Source organism: Tamandua tetradactyla, chromosome 7 (genome assembly GCF_023851605.1).
Source record: "Tamandua tetradactyla isolate mTamTet1 chromosome 7, mTamTet1.pri, whole genome shotgun sequence".
NCBI lineage: Eukaryota > Metazoa > Chordata > Mammalia > Pilosa > Myrmecophagidae > Tamandua > Tamandua tetradactyla.
In genome coordinates, this window is record NC_135333.1 from 71,125,989 (window position 1) to 71,145,295 (window position 19,307).

At 42.1% G+C, this 19,307-nt stretch overlaps 1 protein-coding gene across 6 annotated transcripts; it reads left to right on the forward strand.

Annotated features, from left to right (window-relative positions):
- Positions 1–53: 53 nt before the first annotated feature.
- On the forward strand, positions 54–19,256 carry PHC1 (polyhomeotic homolog 1). 6 transcript variants are annotated; one of them, XM_077169961.1, is made up of 15 exons: positions 54–219; positions 3,020–3,177; positions 4,218–4,379; positions 5,133–5,213; positions 5,757–5,906; positions 6,522–6,653; positions 11,243–11,735; positions 13,016–13,809; positions 14,341–14,488; positions 14,725–14,936; positions 15,593–15,707; positions 16,372–16,480; positions 16,680–16,830; positions 17,271–17,499; positions 18,270–19,256. In XM_077169961.1, exons 2-15 carry the CDS (start codon positions 3,064–3,066, stop codon positions 18,422–18,424), a joined length of 3,045 nt encoding a protein of 1,014 aa, XP_077026076.1. In that variant the 5' UTR covers positions 54–219; positions 3,020–3,063; the 3' UTR covers positions 18,425–19,256. The 6 variants fall into 6 exon arrangements, with proteins under 6 accessions (XP_077026076.1, XP_077026079.1, XP_077026075.1 ...); XM_077169960.1 differs by having other exon boundaries at positions 55–219; positions 6,498–6,653; XM_077169963.1 differs by having other exon boundaries at positions 55–219; positions 4,218–4,328.
- The last annotated feature ends 51 nt before the right edge of the window (positions 19,257–19,307 follow it).

Sequence of the window (19,307 nt, forward strand, 5' to 3'; positions counted from 1 at the left end):
GGGCCCGCACCGGAGCGGCGGGAGGGGCGGGGAGCCGCGGCCGCGCCGGGCACCTCCCACCCCGTCCTCGGCGCCCCCGCCCCTCCAGGAAGGGGAGGAGGCGAGGGGAGCCCGCCGCGGAGGCCGAGTGAGCCCCCCGCCCAGCCTGGCGACTGGGGTGCCCCGGCACTTGAGGTGAACGCCCCCCGGGAGGACTCGGGTACAGAGGCAGGAGCGAAGGTAACCGGGTGTCCCTGGGCTGGGGAGGGGCAGGACCTTTGGGGGCTTGGCTGCCCGGGGATGTTTCTTCTGCCACCTCGGTCCGTGTAACGCCCCAGGTACCTCCCCCAGTTTCTTTCCCTGCCTATCTCTAGGGCTTAGCTCTGCGGTCCTTATGCTCTGCCTGTCCAAGTCTTGCTTTTCATTCCGCTGTGCTTAATGCTATCTGTCCGTCACCCTAGTTGCCTCTGACTGCTCATTTCCTCATTCATTTTTCCTTCTCTGACTTTGGTTCTCCTATCCGAGCATGCTGTCTAGTTATTTCCCTGCTTTTCATGGTCCGCTGGGTTCTCAGCCTCCAATTCCTTGACTTCTCTGTCTCCCTGCTCTCTGTGTGCACATTTCTCTACTCACTTGGGTCACTTGACTCTCGGGACAGCACTATTATCTGCCCCTTCTGCAGTTGTATTTGATTTCTCTTTGGAACCTCATTTTCATCAAGATTCCTTATAGAGCGAGAACCGCCCCCACTCCTCCCGGGCGTCTACTATAACTATTCTTCTGATTACTTCCATTTCTTTGGTACGAAATTCCCCGCTTCCCCGTCCCCCATGTCCCATCTTTTCTCCAAGACAAAGTTTTATTTTATGCTCAGGTAAATTGATTGCCTCCAGTTCTTGACTCAGTAGGCCTAGTACCAGATCCCTTTCAGTAACCTTTTCTAGCTCCCTTGCATAAGGCGTGCTCCTACCCAGGCCAACCCTTAAACGTCCAAATGCTACCTTTCAGGACCACGGCTTAGCTACCCTGGGGACGTCTACATCAGCTGCTCACTCATTCCTCTTCCAGTTTAATTAAGAAAAATTAAATTCACCGTGCCTTCCCAACTTTTTGTTGTCTTCACTTTCTGCATTTAATTTTATGGTCCCAATGTTGATCACAAATGAATAGATTTATGTGCCTAGAATCCAGAAATCTTGGTTTTCAGGACAGTTTCCCTCGGAAACTGAGACTTTAAGCTGGTTGCTTTCTGTCTCTATTTCCATGTCACAATCTGTAAATCATAATTATTAATAAAATAAGATTTCCTTTCTGGAGGAGATGAGGGGGTCATACAGTTGATGAGCATTTTCATGAATGAATGTACGAATTAATGCCCTGGATATAGCTAGTAAATGGGTACAAGTAAAGGGGTCTTGGTCTCTGAGTCCAGGGAACTAAGTCCAGTGATCTTTACAACTATGCCAAGCTGCCTCTAATCCTTACCCACTTTTTTTCTTCACATGCTGATAATGAGGATTCATGGGTCTGTATCTGTTCAGTGCTTTGATATTTTGGCAAAAGATGTGGGGAAAAGATAGATGAGTCAAAGCTGATAAGATTTCTCCTGTGTACTTACTGGTTTATTTCCATGTTTGCAGTGAAACTGAAGAGATAGGTAGAGTTCTTGGGGGATAATGATGTGATCAGATGGTACTGGGAATGGAACTGGAGACCTCCTCAACCTTGTTGTCAAGGCCAAGCTGTTTGATTTTATTTACTATGTTTGTTATTTTGGATGCCATCCTAAGATAATTCCATTCAACCTAATCAAACTGTTGACAGCCCATAGCAGAAGTTCTGGTTTGATATTTATTCTCCTAAGCCAAATAGTGCTTTGCTGACCTGAAAATTTTAGTGGCCTGGTGCCTCAAGAGTAGAGGATATAGTTGACAGTTTTAACGAAGAAAAAGAAGAATGAACATGAAAAATTTTGCCATTTAGTGCTACCTTAGCATATTTCTTCTTGCTTCTCTTTGCCTGGTTCTTAGCAATGTTTTATATGTTTTGCAAATTTTAGTATAGCACGTTATAGAAGACTAAAAAGTTGAATCTTTCCTTTCATGATGATTTTCATTGCTATATATTTAATATCTGTTTGATACTTAGGAGTCACTTGTTAAAATGATATATTACATTTTAACATCAGTTGTGAAGCCTTCTTTGCAAATGGGGCAAATGAGGTATAAGGGGAGAAAGTGACATGTCTGATGTGTTACTAGTAGCAGTGAGCTGGAACTAGTCAAGTATTTAGGCTATATGGGTTGTAGGCTAGCTCTTAGCTCCTAGTTTTATGACCCTTTTTGATTCATTTGATGCATCTGTCTCTTAAAGTCCTCCATAAAATGAGGATAGTTAAGTTACTGCTACTGAGTGACATTGCCTTAATCACAGGTATTTTTGTTTTCAGGAAGCATTTATTAGTGTATAATGGCTCTGTTATTATTGTATGGCCATTGTCAACTTCTTTAGCTTCAAAAAAGCCTCAGTTTTTACACTTGTAAAATGGGAATAGTATTTTCCTTACAGCATTGTGAGAGAGAACTCCAGGTGAAGAGCCCATCACAGTAACAGGCACCCTGTGGCTTCTCAATAAATAGCGACCATTATTAAGATGATGTTGATAATTATGATGTAGAGGAAGATAAAAATGAGATAACAGTTTTAAATGAGAAGGGTTTAAACTGTTAAAATTCTATTGGAATGTAAAGTGGCTTTAGTACGGTGAGGTGTTGTCTTTCTGGCCATTTTATTTAATGACCTCATGAGGGAATATGTAAAAGTTACTGCTTTTACTGCATAGCTTCAAAAGTTAGTGTGTGGGAGCTATGGTTGTAAGAGGGCATTGCAGATTTGGGAGTCATAAGACCAGAGAAATAATAGTTTATAGAAGAAGAGGATTCTTAGATGATTTATAGATTTATTGTAGTCCTGAATAGTAAAGTGAAATATCAGTTTGAGATCAAGGTATAAGTTTGAATCCTTTGCTGCTTCCATCTAGGTTTTGAATCAGAGTACCAGACTTGGGGACCCTGGCCCATCATCATGGAGACTGAGAGCGAGCAGAATTCCAACTCCACCAATGGGAGCTCCAGCTCAGGAGGCAGCTCTCGGCCCCAGATAGCTCAGATGTCGTTGTATGAACGGCAAGCAGTACAGGTGAGACTGAACTCTGAGACATTCTGATATGTGAATTTTGGCTTGGGTAGGTAATGATGCTGGATGATAATTGTCCTCCGTTCCTTTCCAAGCAAATTGGGGGAGTGGCAGTAAGTAATTAATAAAGTCCCTTTCAGCTCAGAGAATCTGAGTTTACAGAAGTTTGGGTGAGCACATAGAGAGCATAAAATTCAGTCTTGCAAGTAAGGTTTCTAATACCACTCAGTCCATCTAACTAGAGTCTAACTCTTAACTGTTTCCCTTCATGTATTGTGTCAGGTTTTTAACTTTTAGCTGTTCTTGCAAATCACCTAGAGTAATGGATATATAAGGGACCACATTGGTATTTGTAGACAAATAGTAAATTCCATATTTTTTATTTGCTTTAGGGATGAGGTGTTTTATTTAAGAAAATATTTTGGTTAGTAGAATAATTATACATTTCACAAGAAAAGAGAAGAATATACAGTAGAATTTAATTAACACTAAAATTGAACTACCAGCATCATCTTTATAAACATCAATTAGTGTTATATGTTTTGTATTTGAAAATACTAGCTAATTGGAAATTTACCCAATGGATCCTTCATAAGTTATTATTTGCTCTATTTTTTTCATCATTTACGATCCCATAGGGCTCTGTCATCTTTATTATATCCCTAGAATATACTTTCATTTTCTTCTTTTTATATTAATGAGCATTGCATTATTTTCAACCTTTCTGGTCCCAATTCTCTTTCCTTGCTATATCATGTATTTCCAGGTCTCACTTTGAGAAATAGGGTTCATTTGAGTTGACTGCTTTAATTCTGTTTGTGTATCAGATAGAACAAGCAGTTCCTTAGTTTTTAGAGATCTGTGTGAACTTAATGGTTCAGATGTAAAAATGGACAAATCAGATGTTAATGATGCAGTCCCGTCTTTCATCTCCCTTTGTTTCTCTACTTCCTGTGGTTCCTTTTCACAGGATTATAGCGAGTTACATAGAACAGAAGTTAGGAGTGCTGCATTCTAAGTGGTCTGATGCTCTTTTCTCCTAGGCTCTGCAAGCACTGCAGAGGCAGCCCAATGCCGCTCAATATTTTCACCAGTTCATGCTCCAGCAGCAGCTCAGCAATGCCCAGTTACATAGTCTGGCTGCTGTCCAGCAGGTAAGAGGTCAGCAGCCAGCTGGCCAAAGAGGGAGGAGACCAGCACTACAGGTGGGTAGGGGAGACTTGGGGAATTCTGCATCCTACACTAAGCCAGGCTAGTGACAGAGTCTCTCCTATTCTTCTTGTTTTCTTTTAGGAGGGTGGGTGGACCTTAACTTCTGGGTTGCAGTAAGAACTGTGGGAGAGCCACTTTTTAGACGTAGAATAGCTCTGTTCCAGACCTGTTGCAGTATGTTTTCTGCTAGCCACATACAGCTACTGGGCACTGAAATGTGGCTAGTCTGAGTTGGGATGTACTGCAAAGATTTTGGATTTTGAAAACAGTATGAAAAAAAGCACAATATCTCATTTTTAATTTTTATTATATTGAATATCTGTTGAAATGATACTATTTTAGATATATTGGGTTAAATAAAGTAACATATTAAAGTTACTGACTGTTACCTGTTCTTTTTTTTAATATGCATACTAGAAAATTGTATATGTGTCATGCATTATATTTCCATTGGTCAGTTCTGGGCAAGACTTATCATCAACTGACAAAATGTTCTCCCACTTAAAAGTGGGAGCAGGAGGACAGATTGCCTGCCTACCCCAAGCAGTTTATTTGTGGAATTTGGGTTAGCGCATATGGTAATGTGCAGGTTACTGGAATAGTGAATATATGCTGCCTTATTCAAAAGTAGAGTCTCTCTGTTCTTACCTGAAATTTCTGTATGTCTTGTGCCTATGATTTATTACCAGGAGACTCAAGTCTTTTCCTTTGTTGTCTCTGTTCCTGTGTCCCTTTTCCTCTAACAGGCCACAATTGCTGCCAGTCGGCAGGCCAGCTCCCCAAACACCAGCACCACTCAGCAGCAGAGTACCACCACCCAGGCCTCAGTGAGTACTGTCTTTCTCCACTGAGAGGCTTCTTGCCCTGGGCTTTTGTCCCTACATTACCCTACTGTGCACAGCTAATCTCAGAGTGGTTGTTGAGTCATCAGTGGAGATTTACTGTTCTTTATATAGGAAATAGTAGTAAGAGGGAAAGTAACCAACCTGGATCTATACAGGAGTCTTAATGTGGTTGTCTAGAAAGAAGGGAGGACATCCTGGGGAAGGACGGGAGATAACAAGAGGAAAGGGCTAATCTCTGGACTCTTCAATGAGAAGCAAAAGTTTGTTCCATTTCATTCTTTTGCCTTCCAGCTGTTCCACTAGTGATTAGAAAGTGGGTTTTTTGTGTGTTTTTTTTTTAAACTTTGTTAATACTCCATAGTAGCTGAGATGAGAGTTAAGGATAGGAAGTTATTATTTCCTCCTGATTCTATGGAAGGTGTCATATTCTGTTCTTGTGTCACTGAATTTGTCAGCAGGGAAACAGGTACACTTCCTTTTATCTCTTTGAAATCCTTAGTCATGGTTCCTTTCTATACCACACAGATCAATTTGGCTACCACGTCAGCCGCTCAGCTCATCAGCCGATCCCAGAGTGTGAGCTCTCCCAGTGCCACCACCTTGACCCAATCTGTGCTACTGGGGAACACCACCTCTCCACCCCTAAACCAGTCTCAGGCCCAGATGTATCTACGGGTAAGCCACGGACACAGCCTCCATTGTGCCAGGGGCATAGTTTGGTCCTTGGTAAGGACTTGAGTGAAAGTTATTTTAGTTGACCATGATTACCCAGATGTTTTGAGGTGAGCTGATCTACTTCCCAGCTTAACTTGCCCCTAGAAATGATGCTCAGTATTTACAAGTAGCCTGAAGATTACATTGAGATCATAAGCTGGAAGATCTTGGCCATCACATTTAGCTAAGTTTGTGTCACAAACAGTCTAACCTTTAAACCTATGGCTCAAGTACACAAATTCTAATTGTTATCTCTCAGCCCATCTCCTTACTGTATAGAAGTTCTGGTTCTAAAATCCTCATTGTCTCAACTTCTCTGATGTTTGACTTTTTGTTATTACTCCATAGTTTTCTACACAGTCTAGGTGTTCTTCTGGAGGCTTCATCGCGTTTGGAGTCTAAGTCTCCTGGGTTGGTGTGGAAAGGGGCAGGGCTTAGCTGTTTAATATCTTCTGTTTATTTTGTCTTGTGGTCCTTCCTTTCCGTTTCTTCTGTCTCTTTTTTCCCTCTTGTCCTCTTTTTCTCTGTTTCTATTCCTGCTCTCCCTGCCAGCCACAGCTGGGAAACCTATTGCAGGTAAACCGGACCCTGGGCCGGAATGTGCCTCTAGCCTCCCAACTCATCCTGATGCCTAATGGGGCAGTGGCTGCAGTCCAGCAGGAGGTACCATCTGCCCAGTCTCCTGGAGTTCATGCAGATGCAGATCAGGTCAGTGGCATCCACTTTACCTGTGGATGGGTATTGGGGAGGATGAAAGAATATCGATGGACCAGGGCCTCCCTTCTGCCCCATTTCTGTTTTATAGAATTCTTGTTTATTTATTTATTTTTAAATTGCTGTAGAACTTGAATGCCTTATAACTTTTGAGATAGGAAGGGAAGTAGAGTTGACTGAAAACAGTGCTCTGGATCTGGGAAGTCTGACTCCTACAGTGGGGTAGATTTCCTAACCATCCTAGCTCTCTGTGGCTCAGTATTATTTGGGAGGTCTTAATTCCCCCCTCTCCCCCCAGTCCCCCTGTCCCCCTGTGCTATCTCCTGAAGATAAGGAATGGTGAAGGATTTCTGTTGTTAGATAGATGTGTAGCAGACTTGGCTGATTTCCTGTAGGAAAGTTTGGGTCCTTCTGCTTATGAGATACTGTGGTTTTCAACTTGAGTTCCTGCTCCCTGTTTCCTCCCTGTAAAAGCCTTCCCAACTATTAACTTCTTATGCCTTATTCTCATAATATATATATATTTTTGAGTCTGAATATTTAACTTCCAAAAATGGATTATAAACTGGGATCTTGGAGTAAATAATTCATCCGTTTTATCTGTAGGCAAGAAAATATTGAGATTTTTCTACTGATATGCCCATATATACCCTAGAAATTATTTAAAAGACTTAATGGGATGATTATAAAGAAATATGAGTTTTTAGAGAACTTAAAGAACAAAGTGCTAAACTAAGTGGGACTAACTTTGAGTGACACGTGAGTTTAGAGAAGAGTTGGCGCATTGCTTTGCATTGGCTTTCAGGGACACTTGAACAGCATCTTGGAAAGGGTAGGATTTGCTCTGGAGTAAGAAGACTGTAGAGAACAGCAAGCAGAAAGGCATAGTTCACCTGCAAATATGAGTGTGTTTGGTGGGAGTTGGGGAAGAAGTGGATAAAGGGGAGAGGACAAGCCTAATGATAGAAGAGGTCATTGTAAGGGAGGACCCTGAAGGCTAAATAAAGCAGTTTGTAGTTAACTTCATAGGCAGAAGGGCCATTGCTGGTTAACAAACAGCAGATTAATAGGAAAAGGGAAGTATTTTAGAAAGAATCATCAAGGAGCATATACGTTGAAAAGAAAAAGTTAGAGAACCTGTCAGCTCTTGGGATCATCTAGTTATAAGGGGAGAACTTTGTTTCAACTATGGTAATAGCAGTGGGAGCAGAGGATAAAGTTGGGACTGCTTCCCTATCCAATTCATTCATTCATCTATCTGTTCATCAAATATATGAGTATCAACATATGAAAGGATAGAATAGCAGTTCTATTAAAAATGTGAGTCTGATGTTTGTGTTAGATTCCATCTCTACTATTTACTAATTATTTTACCTTGGGCAAATGACCTAACATCTGCCACATTTTATTTATTTATAAAATAGGTATTTTAATATAACTACCCCAGGGTGAGTTGTGAGGACAAACTGATATGTGTAAGTGCTTGGAACAGTGTCTAGACATAATGATTGTATAAAAACACAGCTATTATTAGGATGTGTTACACATACCTTAGCCTGGGATGTCCAAGAAAATCATAATCCTTACACTGATGGAGATTTACAGACCATTGAATCATCAGAAAGTATTTGTTTAATTTCTGAACAGTATATAATTTAATTTAAATAAATACTAGAGTATTTAATTTCTGAACAGTGTAATAATTGCTTTTTGGAACGTACAGGGTGCTTTGAGAACATAGAATGGGACCTTTGGAGTACGGGTAAAAATAAAGGCCTTCCTGAGGAGGTAACATTTAAACTGGGGCCTGTAGAAGTTAGCCAGGTGGCAGTGTGCAAGGAGACTGTTGAAGGCAGGGGAAAACTGTGTCCAAAGGCTGCAAGAAGGGATGAACCTTGAGTAGTTAAAAGAAGGCCTATGTTCCTGGAGTTTGGCAGGGGGGGCTGGAGATGGGGCTGGAGAGGTAGGAGGAACCTTATCTTGCAGGGTCCTTAGGGTCTTAGGGGCTGTGCTTATGATTTTGGGCCTGATGTGAAGGGCATTGAGAAACTACGGAAGGATTTTTTTTCCTTAAATTTTTTTTTTATTAGAGCAGTTTTATGTTTATTAGGAAAATCATGCAGAAAATGAGTTCCTATATTCCCCCATTCTCCCCCCCCCCCCAGTATATGGAAGGAGTTTAAGCATGCAGAAATTTGAGTGTTTATTAACAGTCATGGTGGCTCTGGAGAAAAATCAGAATGGATGTGAGTGTGAAAATAGGGATAAGAAGTGTGTTACAACAGGTTAGGGGAAGATGATGTTTTGGATTAGGTGGGTATCAGTGCAGATGGAGAGAAATAAATAGATGTGAAAAAATTATAAAGAGGTGAATGAGTCAGTGATTCAGTGGATGGGGCAGTTGAGGGAGAGCAGAGGTGAGGTCTGACACTACTAGCAGTGTGGTAGCTGGTGGTGCTGTTTACGATATGAAGAATTTTGGTGAAGTAGATTTCGGGTGAAGTTCAGTTTTGAACATGCTGACTTAGAAGTATCTGGGAGCCATCTACAGGAGATGTTAAGTCAGCAGTTCTGTGTATATGGTTCTAGAGCATGGAGGTCTGGGTTGGAGAGAAATGTTTGAGAGTAGTAGGCAGGTAGATGATAATTGAAATCAAGGAAATGTTTGAAATGGCTTAGAGAAGAGAAAAACCTTTAAGAAGGAGACCTTAGGGTTTATGATGATCCTTTAGAAAATAGAGCAGTTCAAGATGGGTAGAGGGTGATGGCTGGCAAAAAGGAATGGGAGAAAACAGTCAGAGGAAAATGTGGGTTGTATGATTTCATGAAGACATAAAGTGGAGGAGGAGTGGTCCTCATCTCTTGAATGCATCAGGGAAGGCAGGAAAGATGCATTTAGTAACATGGCGAGAGAGCAGTTTCAGTGGAGTGGTGGGGGTTGAGGCCAAAGTAGCATAAGTTAAGAAATGAATGGATACAATGAATATAATGAATTTAATACTTTAGCAGTAATGGGAAAAGAACGGTAGCTTAGGGAAGGGAACATGGAGTTAAAGCCTGGTAATGTTAAAGGAGCCAGTAGAAGAGACTGGAGAGGATTGGTCTTACTAGAAGCTTCGTTAGGAGGTGGAAGGGGATGGTATCCAGAGCATCGAAAAGGATTAGCCTTTGATAGGAGGAAGGAGAGAAGCGAAAGACAAGGTAGTTCTGAGGTATTATAGGGAGAATAGGAAAGTTTGAAATTGCCGTTATGGAAAGGGAGCTGATTAGAAAACTGTGTAGCTGTCATCTAATAATGTGTGTCCTAGTGGCTTTCAAAAGTATCACCTCTTCTTTACTGCTGCTGCCTGAATTCAGGTTCTTACTGTTTTTCACCTGGATTACTGTAGTACTTTTCTAACTGGTCTCCTTGACTTCAGTCTAATCTATTCTAATCCTCTTCCACATTGTTGTTATTATTTTTTTTAAATAAATACATGTTACTGAAAAACGTTGCTAATAGTATTTTTAGTTGTACCTCTGGTTCACAAAACTTGACAAATCAATCATAAATCTTGCCTTATGACACACTCTCATCATTGGTCTATTTATGGCCCACATTAATTTATTTATTCAGTAATTTTTAATGTAACAATCTATCTTCAGTTCCATTCCCTGTCTGCCCCTACCCATGGTAACAATCACTCTCATTCCTAGGTTCATCCCTTTCTTGTGTCTTCATATAGTTTTTTTTTTTTTTTTTTTCATGGGCAGGTACCAGGAATCGAACGCAGGTCTCCAGCATGGCAGGCAAGAACTGTGCCTGCTGAGCCACCTTCGTACCACCCTTTATATAGTTTTATTACATCTACATTTGTCTAAAAAGTACTTTTTACTATGGAGAATTTCAAACCTACAAAAACAGAAAAATAGAATGAATGAATCTGTGTACCTTCTGTCTTGTTTTAGCGGTTTTCAGCACGTGGCTACTCTATATCCATACCTCTCCATGTGAGAGGAATATCCATGATTATTCAAATATAAATTCAAAATATCCATGGATTATTTTGAAGCACATCCTAGATACCTTATTGTAAGATAACATACATATATGTGTGTGTGTGTATATATATATAATTTGCATTTGAATTTATAAGGTTCTTAAGCTATATGCAATCATTTTAGGAATGTTTTCTTAATAACATTGCCAAGATCCATCCATATTGTGGCATATTGTTGTGGTTTATTCATTTTGACATCTATATAATACTCTGTTTTGGTTTCCTTGGCTGCTCAAGCAATACCATGAAATGTTAGATTGAACAGTGGGAATTTATTAGGTCATGGGTTTGAGTCTGGGAAAATGACAAACGTGACAGTGAATGAAGGAGATTGAAAAATCAGATGGTGATAACAGAGTTTCTCTCTAGGAGACTAAGCCCTTTAATGTATATTGCTGTAAAGGTGAGGGTACAAGTTGAAGTGGGTTGTGGAATGTGGTACTATAGATATCTTCACTACTTCTGATTCAGTCAGAGAAATCTTTGAGTGTAGAATCTCTTATCTCCCTTTTCTCAATCTTATCTTTTTTTTATGTCTTTCAGGTGCAGAACTTGGCTGTAAGGAACCAACAGGCCTCAACCCAAGGACCCCAAATGCAAGGCTCAACTCAGAAGGCCATTCCTCCTGGAGCCTCTGCTGCCTCTAGCCTTTCCCAGGCCTCTAGCCAGGCCCTAGCTGTGGCTCAGGCCTCCTCTGGGGCCACAGGCCAGTCTCTCAACCTTAGTCAAGCTAGTGGAGGCAGTGGGAGTAGCATTCCAGGGTCCATGGGTCCAGGAGGAGGTGGCCAGGCACCTGGGGGTTTGGGTCAGTTGCCTTCCTCAGGACTGGGTGGTGGTGGGAGTTGTCCCAGGAAGGGTACAGGAGTGGTGCAGCCCTTGCCTGCAGCCCAAACAGTGACTGTGAGCCAGGGCAGCCAGACAGAGGCAGAAAGTGCAGCAGCCAAGAAGGCCGAAGCTGAGGGGAGTAGTCAGAATGTGGGCATGAATCTGACACGGACAGCTACACCTGCTCCCAGCCAGACCCTTATTAGCTCAGGTGAGCTATCACCTCTCACAATGTAATTACTCTCTCAAACTTCTTTGAAATCTTTAGAGTACATTTCTTAGTCTTCTCTTCCTACTTCGCTTAGCCCTAGAGTAGAAGGAAAGAGAATCCTGTCAGCCTTGAACTAGGTAGTCCTGGGAGATGGGAGGACAGATAACAGTGATAAATCTTGTCTATTTCCAGCAGGCAGCAGGCAGCTTACCAGTTGCCTTGTACTCCTTTGTTCACGCTACCCATTCATTCATGGAGCTTTAATTGGATCACCTCTGATGTCTAGGAGGTGTAGGGGATACGTCTTTGAAAAACAAATTCCCTGTCCTCATGGAGCTTACAATTTAGCATAAGGAATGTGTTTAATGGTTAGTTGGCCCAGTACAGAGCAAAGATGATATAAGTGTATTAGAGTGCATAAGACTAGCAAATAGAACAATGGTTTTCTATAATAAATGTGTAATACTTGCTTTGGGCTATGGTTAGAGATAGATGTGTGTAGTTTACATGGTTGTATTTATTTTTGCCTTGTTTCTTGTACCTTAGTTATTGTCACAAAAATTATCATTTGTATTACCAATATCTGCTATGCACATACATAGCACAGCTATTTCCAAAGTATTTTCTTATCACATACCTTGCATATTCTCTGGATGTTCTGGTAAAGCATGGAGGGGTAGATATTATCAATCCCAGTTGACAGCAGAGGAAACCAAGGTCAGAACCTCTAGCCTCTGACTCAAGACTTTTCATAGGTGGTGACCTAAACTGATGAATTTTTAAAAATTGAGGCATTCGGGGGAAAAGTCGGTGTTTTTACCTTTATGGATATTTTTCCTTTCAGTGGATATTATGGGCTTCTCAAGCACTAGGCACTGGGCCTGGGTTCTAGGAATGCAAAAATGACTACGACATGGACTCAGTCCAGTTGTATGGAGGATGGGCCAGACATTTTCTTTGCTGAGTACAGAGTAAAGGGATATGATACTTAAATGTAGGAAAGAAAATAAAAGTTAGATAAATGCAAGACGTTTCTGAGGATTGTTAAATGATTGAGCAAGGGAGTTATTTTCCTTGAGATTTTTAATACTAGAGAGAGTTGGCAATGTCTGACTGAGGAAAGTAGGGATGTGATGATCTTGAAGTTTCTTAGAGCCTAGATTTCTATTCTCTGTATGATGCATACTTAGGTGCACCTTGGAAAGTTGACTTTGCTCTTAATTAATAATAATAATTGTCTTGCTCTTTTTCTTTGTTCCATTCTGGGCTTCTTCCTATAGCCACCTATACACAGATCCAGCCCCATTCACTGATTCAACAACAGCAACAGATTCACCTTCAGCAGAAACAGGTGGTGATCCAGCAGCAGATTGCCATCCACCACCAGCAGCAGTTCCAGCACCGACAGTCCCAGCTCCTCCACACAGCTACCCATCTCCAGTTGGCCCAGCAGCAGCAGCAGCAACAGCAGCAGCAGCAGCAGCAACAGCAGCAGCAACAAGCCACAACCCTCACTGCCCCTCAGCCACCACAGGTCCCACCTACTCAGCAGGTCCCACCTTCCCAATCCCAGCAGCAAGCCCAAACCTTAGTTGTTCAACCCATGCTTCAGTCTTCACCCTTGTCCCTCCCACCTGACCCAACCCCCAAGGCACCCATCCCCATCCAGTCCAAACCACCTGTAGCACCTATCAAGCCTCCACAGTTAGGGGCTGCTAAGATGTCAGCTACCCAGCAACCACCACCTCATATCCCTGTGCAAGTTGTGGGCACCCGACAGCCAGGTACAGCCCAGGCACAGGCTTTGGGGTTGGCACAGCTGGCAGCTGCTGTACCTACTTCCCGGGGGATGCCAGGAACAGTGCAACCAGCTGGTCAGGCCCACTTGGCATCTTCGCCACCTTCATCCCAGACACCTGGTGCACTGCAGGAGTGCCCTCCCACATTGGGCCCTGGGATGACCCTTGCCCCTGTGCAGGGAACAGCACATGTAGTAAAAGGTGGGGTGACTACCTCCTCACCTGTTGTAGCCCAGGTCCCTGCTGCCTTCTACATGCAGTCTGTGCACCTGCCGGTGAGTGATGTCTGATGGTTTTGAAGACACTGTAACCCTTGAGAGTGGACCTGGGGGCCAGTGGAAGTAGGGCATGGCTTAATAAGGGAATAAAGAGTTGAGAAGGTTAGGATACTGGTATTTATCTGCTTTTTTTGTCAGAAAAAGATTTATTAATGTACATAATATCTGAACTTTATACTCCTGAGTTTTCTACTGAAATCATTTTGGGGTTTGGGATCTGAACTAAGGTAAAGAGAGTCTTGACCAAATCAGTGTTTAGAAAAGCAAGAGTTCTTGGCCCATAATGAATCCAGGGTCTAGAGGTCTAGGTCAGGACTAAATAATGCTGCATGTTCTTTTGTCCTGATAGAGGAGTTATACTTCTTGGGAATGACCAGGGGTTTTAGTGTACCATGGGAAGTGGGAGTATACAAATTGGGAAATTTAGAATTAAGTGTATCTTCTCTAATAATGGGAGTAATTGTGGTTCCTTACTATCCACTCATAAGTTTTGGTTTCTTCCTTTCCTCTTTCCTATTCATTATATAGGGCAAACCCCAGACCTTGGCTGTCAAACGCAAGGCTGAGTCTGAGGAGGAGAGAGATAATGTCTCAGCATTGGGTTCAATGCTTCCTGTCAAGGCATCTCCAGTAGCAGAGAGCCCAAAGGCCATGGAGGATAAGAGCAGTCTTGGAGGTGAGTAATACTTCTAAAATGCACTTGGGGTACACAGAGAATAAATTGTTCTGAATGAGCCAAAATCTGGCTCAGTAGGAAATGGGCCTGAACTTGGGAGGATAGATGAGTAGATCCAGAAACAATCCAGGATGAAGGTAAGGGTGGAGATGTATGATTTTGAAAGGTCAGGATGGCTAGGCTAACAGATGGATCAGTTATTAACACAGTTATGTTAATCTGTTTTTGTTTTCCAGAGAAAACTGATCCAGTGTCCAGTGGGAATGCTAATGCTCCAAGCAGTGAGCTAGTAGCCTTGACACCTGCCCCAGCAGTACCACCTCCTTCACTAGCCATGGTGTCCAGACAGCTGGGTGATTCAAAACCCCCACAGGCCATTGTGAAGCCCCAGATTCTCACCCACATCATTGAAGGCTTTGTTATCCAAGAAGGAGCAGAACCTTTCCCGGTGAGGGCAGGGTCATAAAGTGGGACTTGAAAGTGGGAACTTGGTCTGATTGTTGTCTTTTCAAATTCCACTAAAGACAAAAAGCACAGAACTATTTAAGTATTAGAGAATGCTTCATGCTGTTTATTTGGTTAGTTATAAAGAAGGAAAGGAAGAGAAAAGGAGAGACTGTGTGAATCAGAAAATGAAACTTTTGGGAAGAGAGGAAAAGGAAGAAAATAGTATTTTCTTTTTAAAGCGTTTTAACACTTTTTAAAGAAAGTATTTAAATGTTAAAGCTTTAATGTTTAATGAGACAAACTAGGTTGTTTTATAATGAAAAAAATTGTGGTAGGGAAGTTACAGGTCTCTCCTAGGTACTACTAGTTGTAAAACCAGGATAAAAACTCAGGTGTCTTGACTCCTAAGTGTATTCCCTGTACCTTAGGAAGGAAAAGGACAAAATGGAGAGCCAGGGCAGGAATGTATTCTCCAATGGCTTAGCTGAAAAAAGCCAGTTAGGCACTTGATTGCCAGGCTGAAAGTGAACTCGCTGAACCAGATGTGGGTTTTAACTCAGAGATCCTGGTGGAGACATGATGGTGAGGAATGTTGGGCAGAGCTATGTGGGCAGTAGGGAATTGGGATAACTTACCTGTAAACTTTTTCTGGGACAGGTGGGTTGTTCTCAGTTACTGAAGGAGTCTGAGAAGCCAATGCAGACTGGCCTTCCAACAGAGCTGAATGAGAATCAGTCAGGTGGCCCCTTGGGAGGGGATAGTCCATCTACGGGTGAGTATTTCTTAGAGTTCTTTCTGGGGGAAGGAGACTATTGAAGACACTTTTGAGGACTTGGTATAAATTAGTAACTACTGATTTGACATGAGATATACACACAGGAACCATATAATCAGAGTATATAGAAATCACACAAAAGGAGTTATGTAGGATTAAGGAAATTTTATCCAGCTCATGTAAACTGTTGAATTACTTCTTAAATAGGACATTTAATTTCCAGTTTTCCTTATTCTAGATTTTATAATCTACAATAAGGTCTCTTATTTACATTTCTCCCCCGCTTTTGGAAATCTTTGTAGGGGAGGTCTCTCCTATTTTTAGTCATCAGTAAGTTCCCCTTTCCCATTCAGAAACTGAATCATGTCGAAAATCTGAGAGTATGAATTAGGGTAACATTAGTAAGAAACATCTAAACTGGAAATAGTCTGGCTTAATTAAGGTTAGAAAGACTTTAAAGACTTCATGATGTTCTTGAGGGACTAGTCTTCATGATTTTGGATTTTGCACTTTAGGGATTCCCAATGAGGTTGTGTAAGTCTTTGGGGGATAACTATCTCAGTATGTCTGTGAAAGTCATAAGAATCCATTTCTGGGCCTAATGATGGCCTGAGGGCAGCAGAAACCAGTGGCAACTCTCCAGTGATCCCTTGTTTTTCAGAGCTAGATAAGAAGGCGAATCTCCTGAAGTGTGAGTATTGTGGGAAGTATGCCCCTGCAGAGCAGTTCCGTGGCTCCAAGAGATTCTGCTCCATGACTTGCGCAAAGAGGTACTGTAGGCTCCCCTCTTTTTGCCCTCATTTTGTTATTCCCTTTCCTTAGGATTGTTGCACAACTGATATTTTGTTTCCCTCTTTGCTTCCATTCTATTCCCCAAATCAGCTTTTAAAATACCAATTCACCTTTAGGATAGGGTAGCAGATAGTCTTCTGTAGCACCTCTGACATCTGCATGTGGCCTGATCTGTAGGTACAACGTGAGCTGTAGCCACCAGTTCCGCCTGAAGAGGAAGAAAATGAAAGAGTTTCAAGAAGCCAACTATGCTCGGGTGCGCCGGCGTGGGCCCCGTCGTAGCTCCTCTGACATTGCCCGTGCCAAGATCCAGGGCAAACGCCACCGGGTGAGCTCTGTTGCAGAGCCAGCTATGCTTATAATGGGCACTTTCTTTTCCTCCTCCCTTACAGAGCAATACCTTTACTCAGTAAAGGGGTGTGAGACTAAAACTCTGGTTTCACATTGATTGCATTATTCCAAATTCCAAGAGATCATGCTCTTTGTTTCCTCTCTTGGGTATGTGTTCATGTACCCATTAATCCCTGCACTGTACTTGAATAGAGAAAATCTAGATCAGTCATCAGTAATATAAGTAGAACAGAATCAAGAAAGTGATTAAGTTATACTTCAAAGACACGAGAATAGTGTCTTCAGGCATTTGCACATTTCACATGTGGTAAGAATTAGTTTTTCCTTGCTGTGTAGTTAAGCCATAGGGTGGTTGGGGAGGGAGGAACTCATGACACTGAATTATTCATGACTCTGGTTTCACTATTTTCTCTATAGGGTCAAGAGGACTCTAGCCGGGGTTCAGATAATTCCAGTTATGACGAAGCACTCTCTCCAACATCTCCTGGGCCTTTATCAGTGAGAACTGGGCACGGTGAACGTGACCTGGGCAATCCCAACACAGCACCTACACCAGAATTACATGGCATCAACCCTGTGTTCCTATCTAGTAACCCTAGCCGTTGGAGTGTAGAGGAGGTGTACGAGTTCATCGCTTCTCTGCAAGGTAGTTGGGGTCTCTTCAACAGATCCTAGGCCATCTATGAGCTTAGTGTTCCAACTTTGTCTTCCTTAGGCTATCCCACATGGGCTATTGATTTGGAAACAGCTAACTTTTTAGAAGCTTGAGTGTGGTAGTATACAAAGGCTCTATTCTTGATGGTCATTCAAGTTGTGTCCATGGCCTGGTTTCCTCATTTTATTCTGAGTTGACATTGTCTTTGCCAGGCCAACAGTTTCGTAATCTTTCTCATTTCTGTGAGTCAGCTGTTTCTCATAAAAAATTTTGGATAAGAGACTTTTACTGTGTGATTAACTGTGATGGCCATGAATAACAGATCTTTTTCAGTGAAGATGCAGATGAGGAAAAGGGATTATCATTGCCCTACTCCTTTCAAGGCAAGACTGTTAACCTTCACACCCTTCAAGCTGTTGTCTGAATTCTGGGCCCTTAATCATGCCATAAAGGCCCTTAGATTTTTTTCTAGCCCAGATATATATGTATTTTTGCCCTTCATCCCAAGCCATTTGGATAGTTATGGTTGAACAACTTAGTTCTTCTTTCTTGACCTTGGATCTTTTTTTTTTTTGGTAGCCAGTTGCTCTCTAATTTCATTTTGCTTCCAAAGCTTTAAGCTTTGATATTACTGAATTTAGGGCAAGCAAGTTCTACTTTTGGAATTAATCATTTTAGGTCTGTTTCATTTTTAGTTTCCCCCTCATGTCCCTTGTAGCCCCATGTGGTTTCTTACACATATTCTCGTGACTTCCTTCTAGGCTGTCAAGAGATTGCAGAGGAGTTTCGTTCCCAGGAGATTGATGGACAGGCCCTCTTATTACTTAAAGAAGAACATCTTATGAGTGCTATGAACATCAAGCTGGGCCCTGCCCTCAAGATCTGCGCCAAGATAAATGTCCTCAAGGAGACCTAATATGGCCTCATGCACAAACCAGCCTAAGGCAGACACTCCCCAGTGTCCAGGTTATAACCTGGGACTAGCAGAAACTTTGCAGGGAAGAAAGAGCTGTCCCAATTATGTAAATCTTCTGTAGAGGGGATTACTGAGACAGGGAAGAGAAGTGCAAGAACTGGTCGCTGGTGCTACATGGCGGCAGCTTTGAAATTTTCTCTGGGTTCTATTCTATTTTTGAAAATCTTTACAATTCTTACATCCCCACTTATCCTAACCCAATCTTTATGAGGCTGTCCTTTAGAGATCTAGGGTTGCTCAGTCTTATCCTGAATTGGATCATCTAGCCAGGGCCTTACTTTTCTGTGTAACAAGGCAAGGAGATGGGTGGGATGTGGGTCAGTACCCCCAAGAGGAGAGGTAGGGTTTTCTAGCTTGTGTGACACAAATAGCAAAATCTGGTACTCCCCCTCGTCCCTCTGTAGCTGTGGCCCAGAGTTTTCTCTTGTCACACAACTCCCTTAGTATTGAACATTTTCACCTGCATCTGTGGCAGGGTCACCAGCCAGTGTAGACTTGGTTGGCATCTTTCACATTTGCTGCAGGGACTAAAAAGTGTTTGGCATGTGTGTGACTCTTATTCTTTCTGCATCTCCACTCTTGCCCAGTTTATCTGTTGTCTTCTACCTTTCTTTTCAATTTCAACTCTGCTGTCCTATAGCTTTATAAAACAGGAGTGCGTGCGTGGGTGGGACTGAGGTCTGGAATAAAAGTACCTGCCTTAGGCGTTACTCCTTGTACAACAAAAATATTAAAGTATTTTTTTCTTCCTCAGTAAATGGATGAAAACTGGTCTCAGTTGTCTTACTCTATGCCACTATCTCTACTCTCTTTCATATAAATA

Coding starts and splice junctions, on each gene's coding strand:
- PHC1 (XM_077169960.1), top strand. CDS start 3,064: ATGGAGACTGAGAGCGAGCAGAATTCCAACTCCACCAATGGGAGCTCC. Junction 5,907..6,497: donor AGGCCCAGATGTATCTACGG/GTAAGCCACGGA, acceptor TCTCCCTGCCAG/CCACAGCTGGGAAACCTATT. Junction 6,654..11,242: donor TTCATGCAGATGCAGATCAG/GTCAGTGGCATC, acceptor TATGTCTTTCAG/GTGCAGAACTTGGCTGTAAG.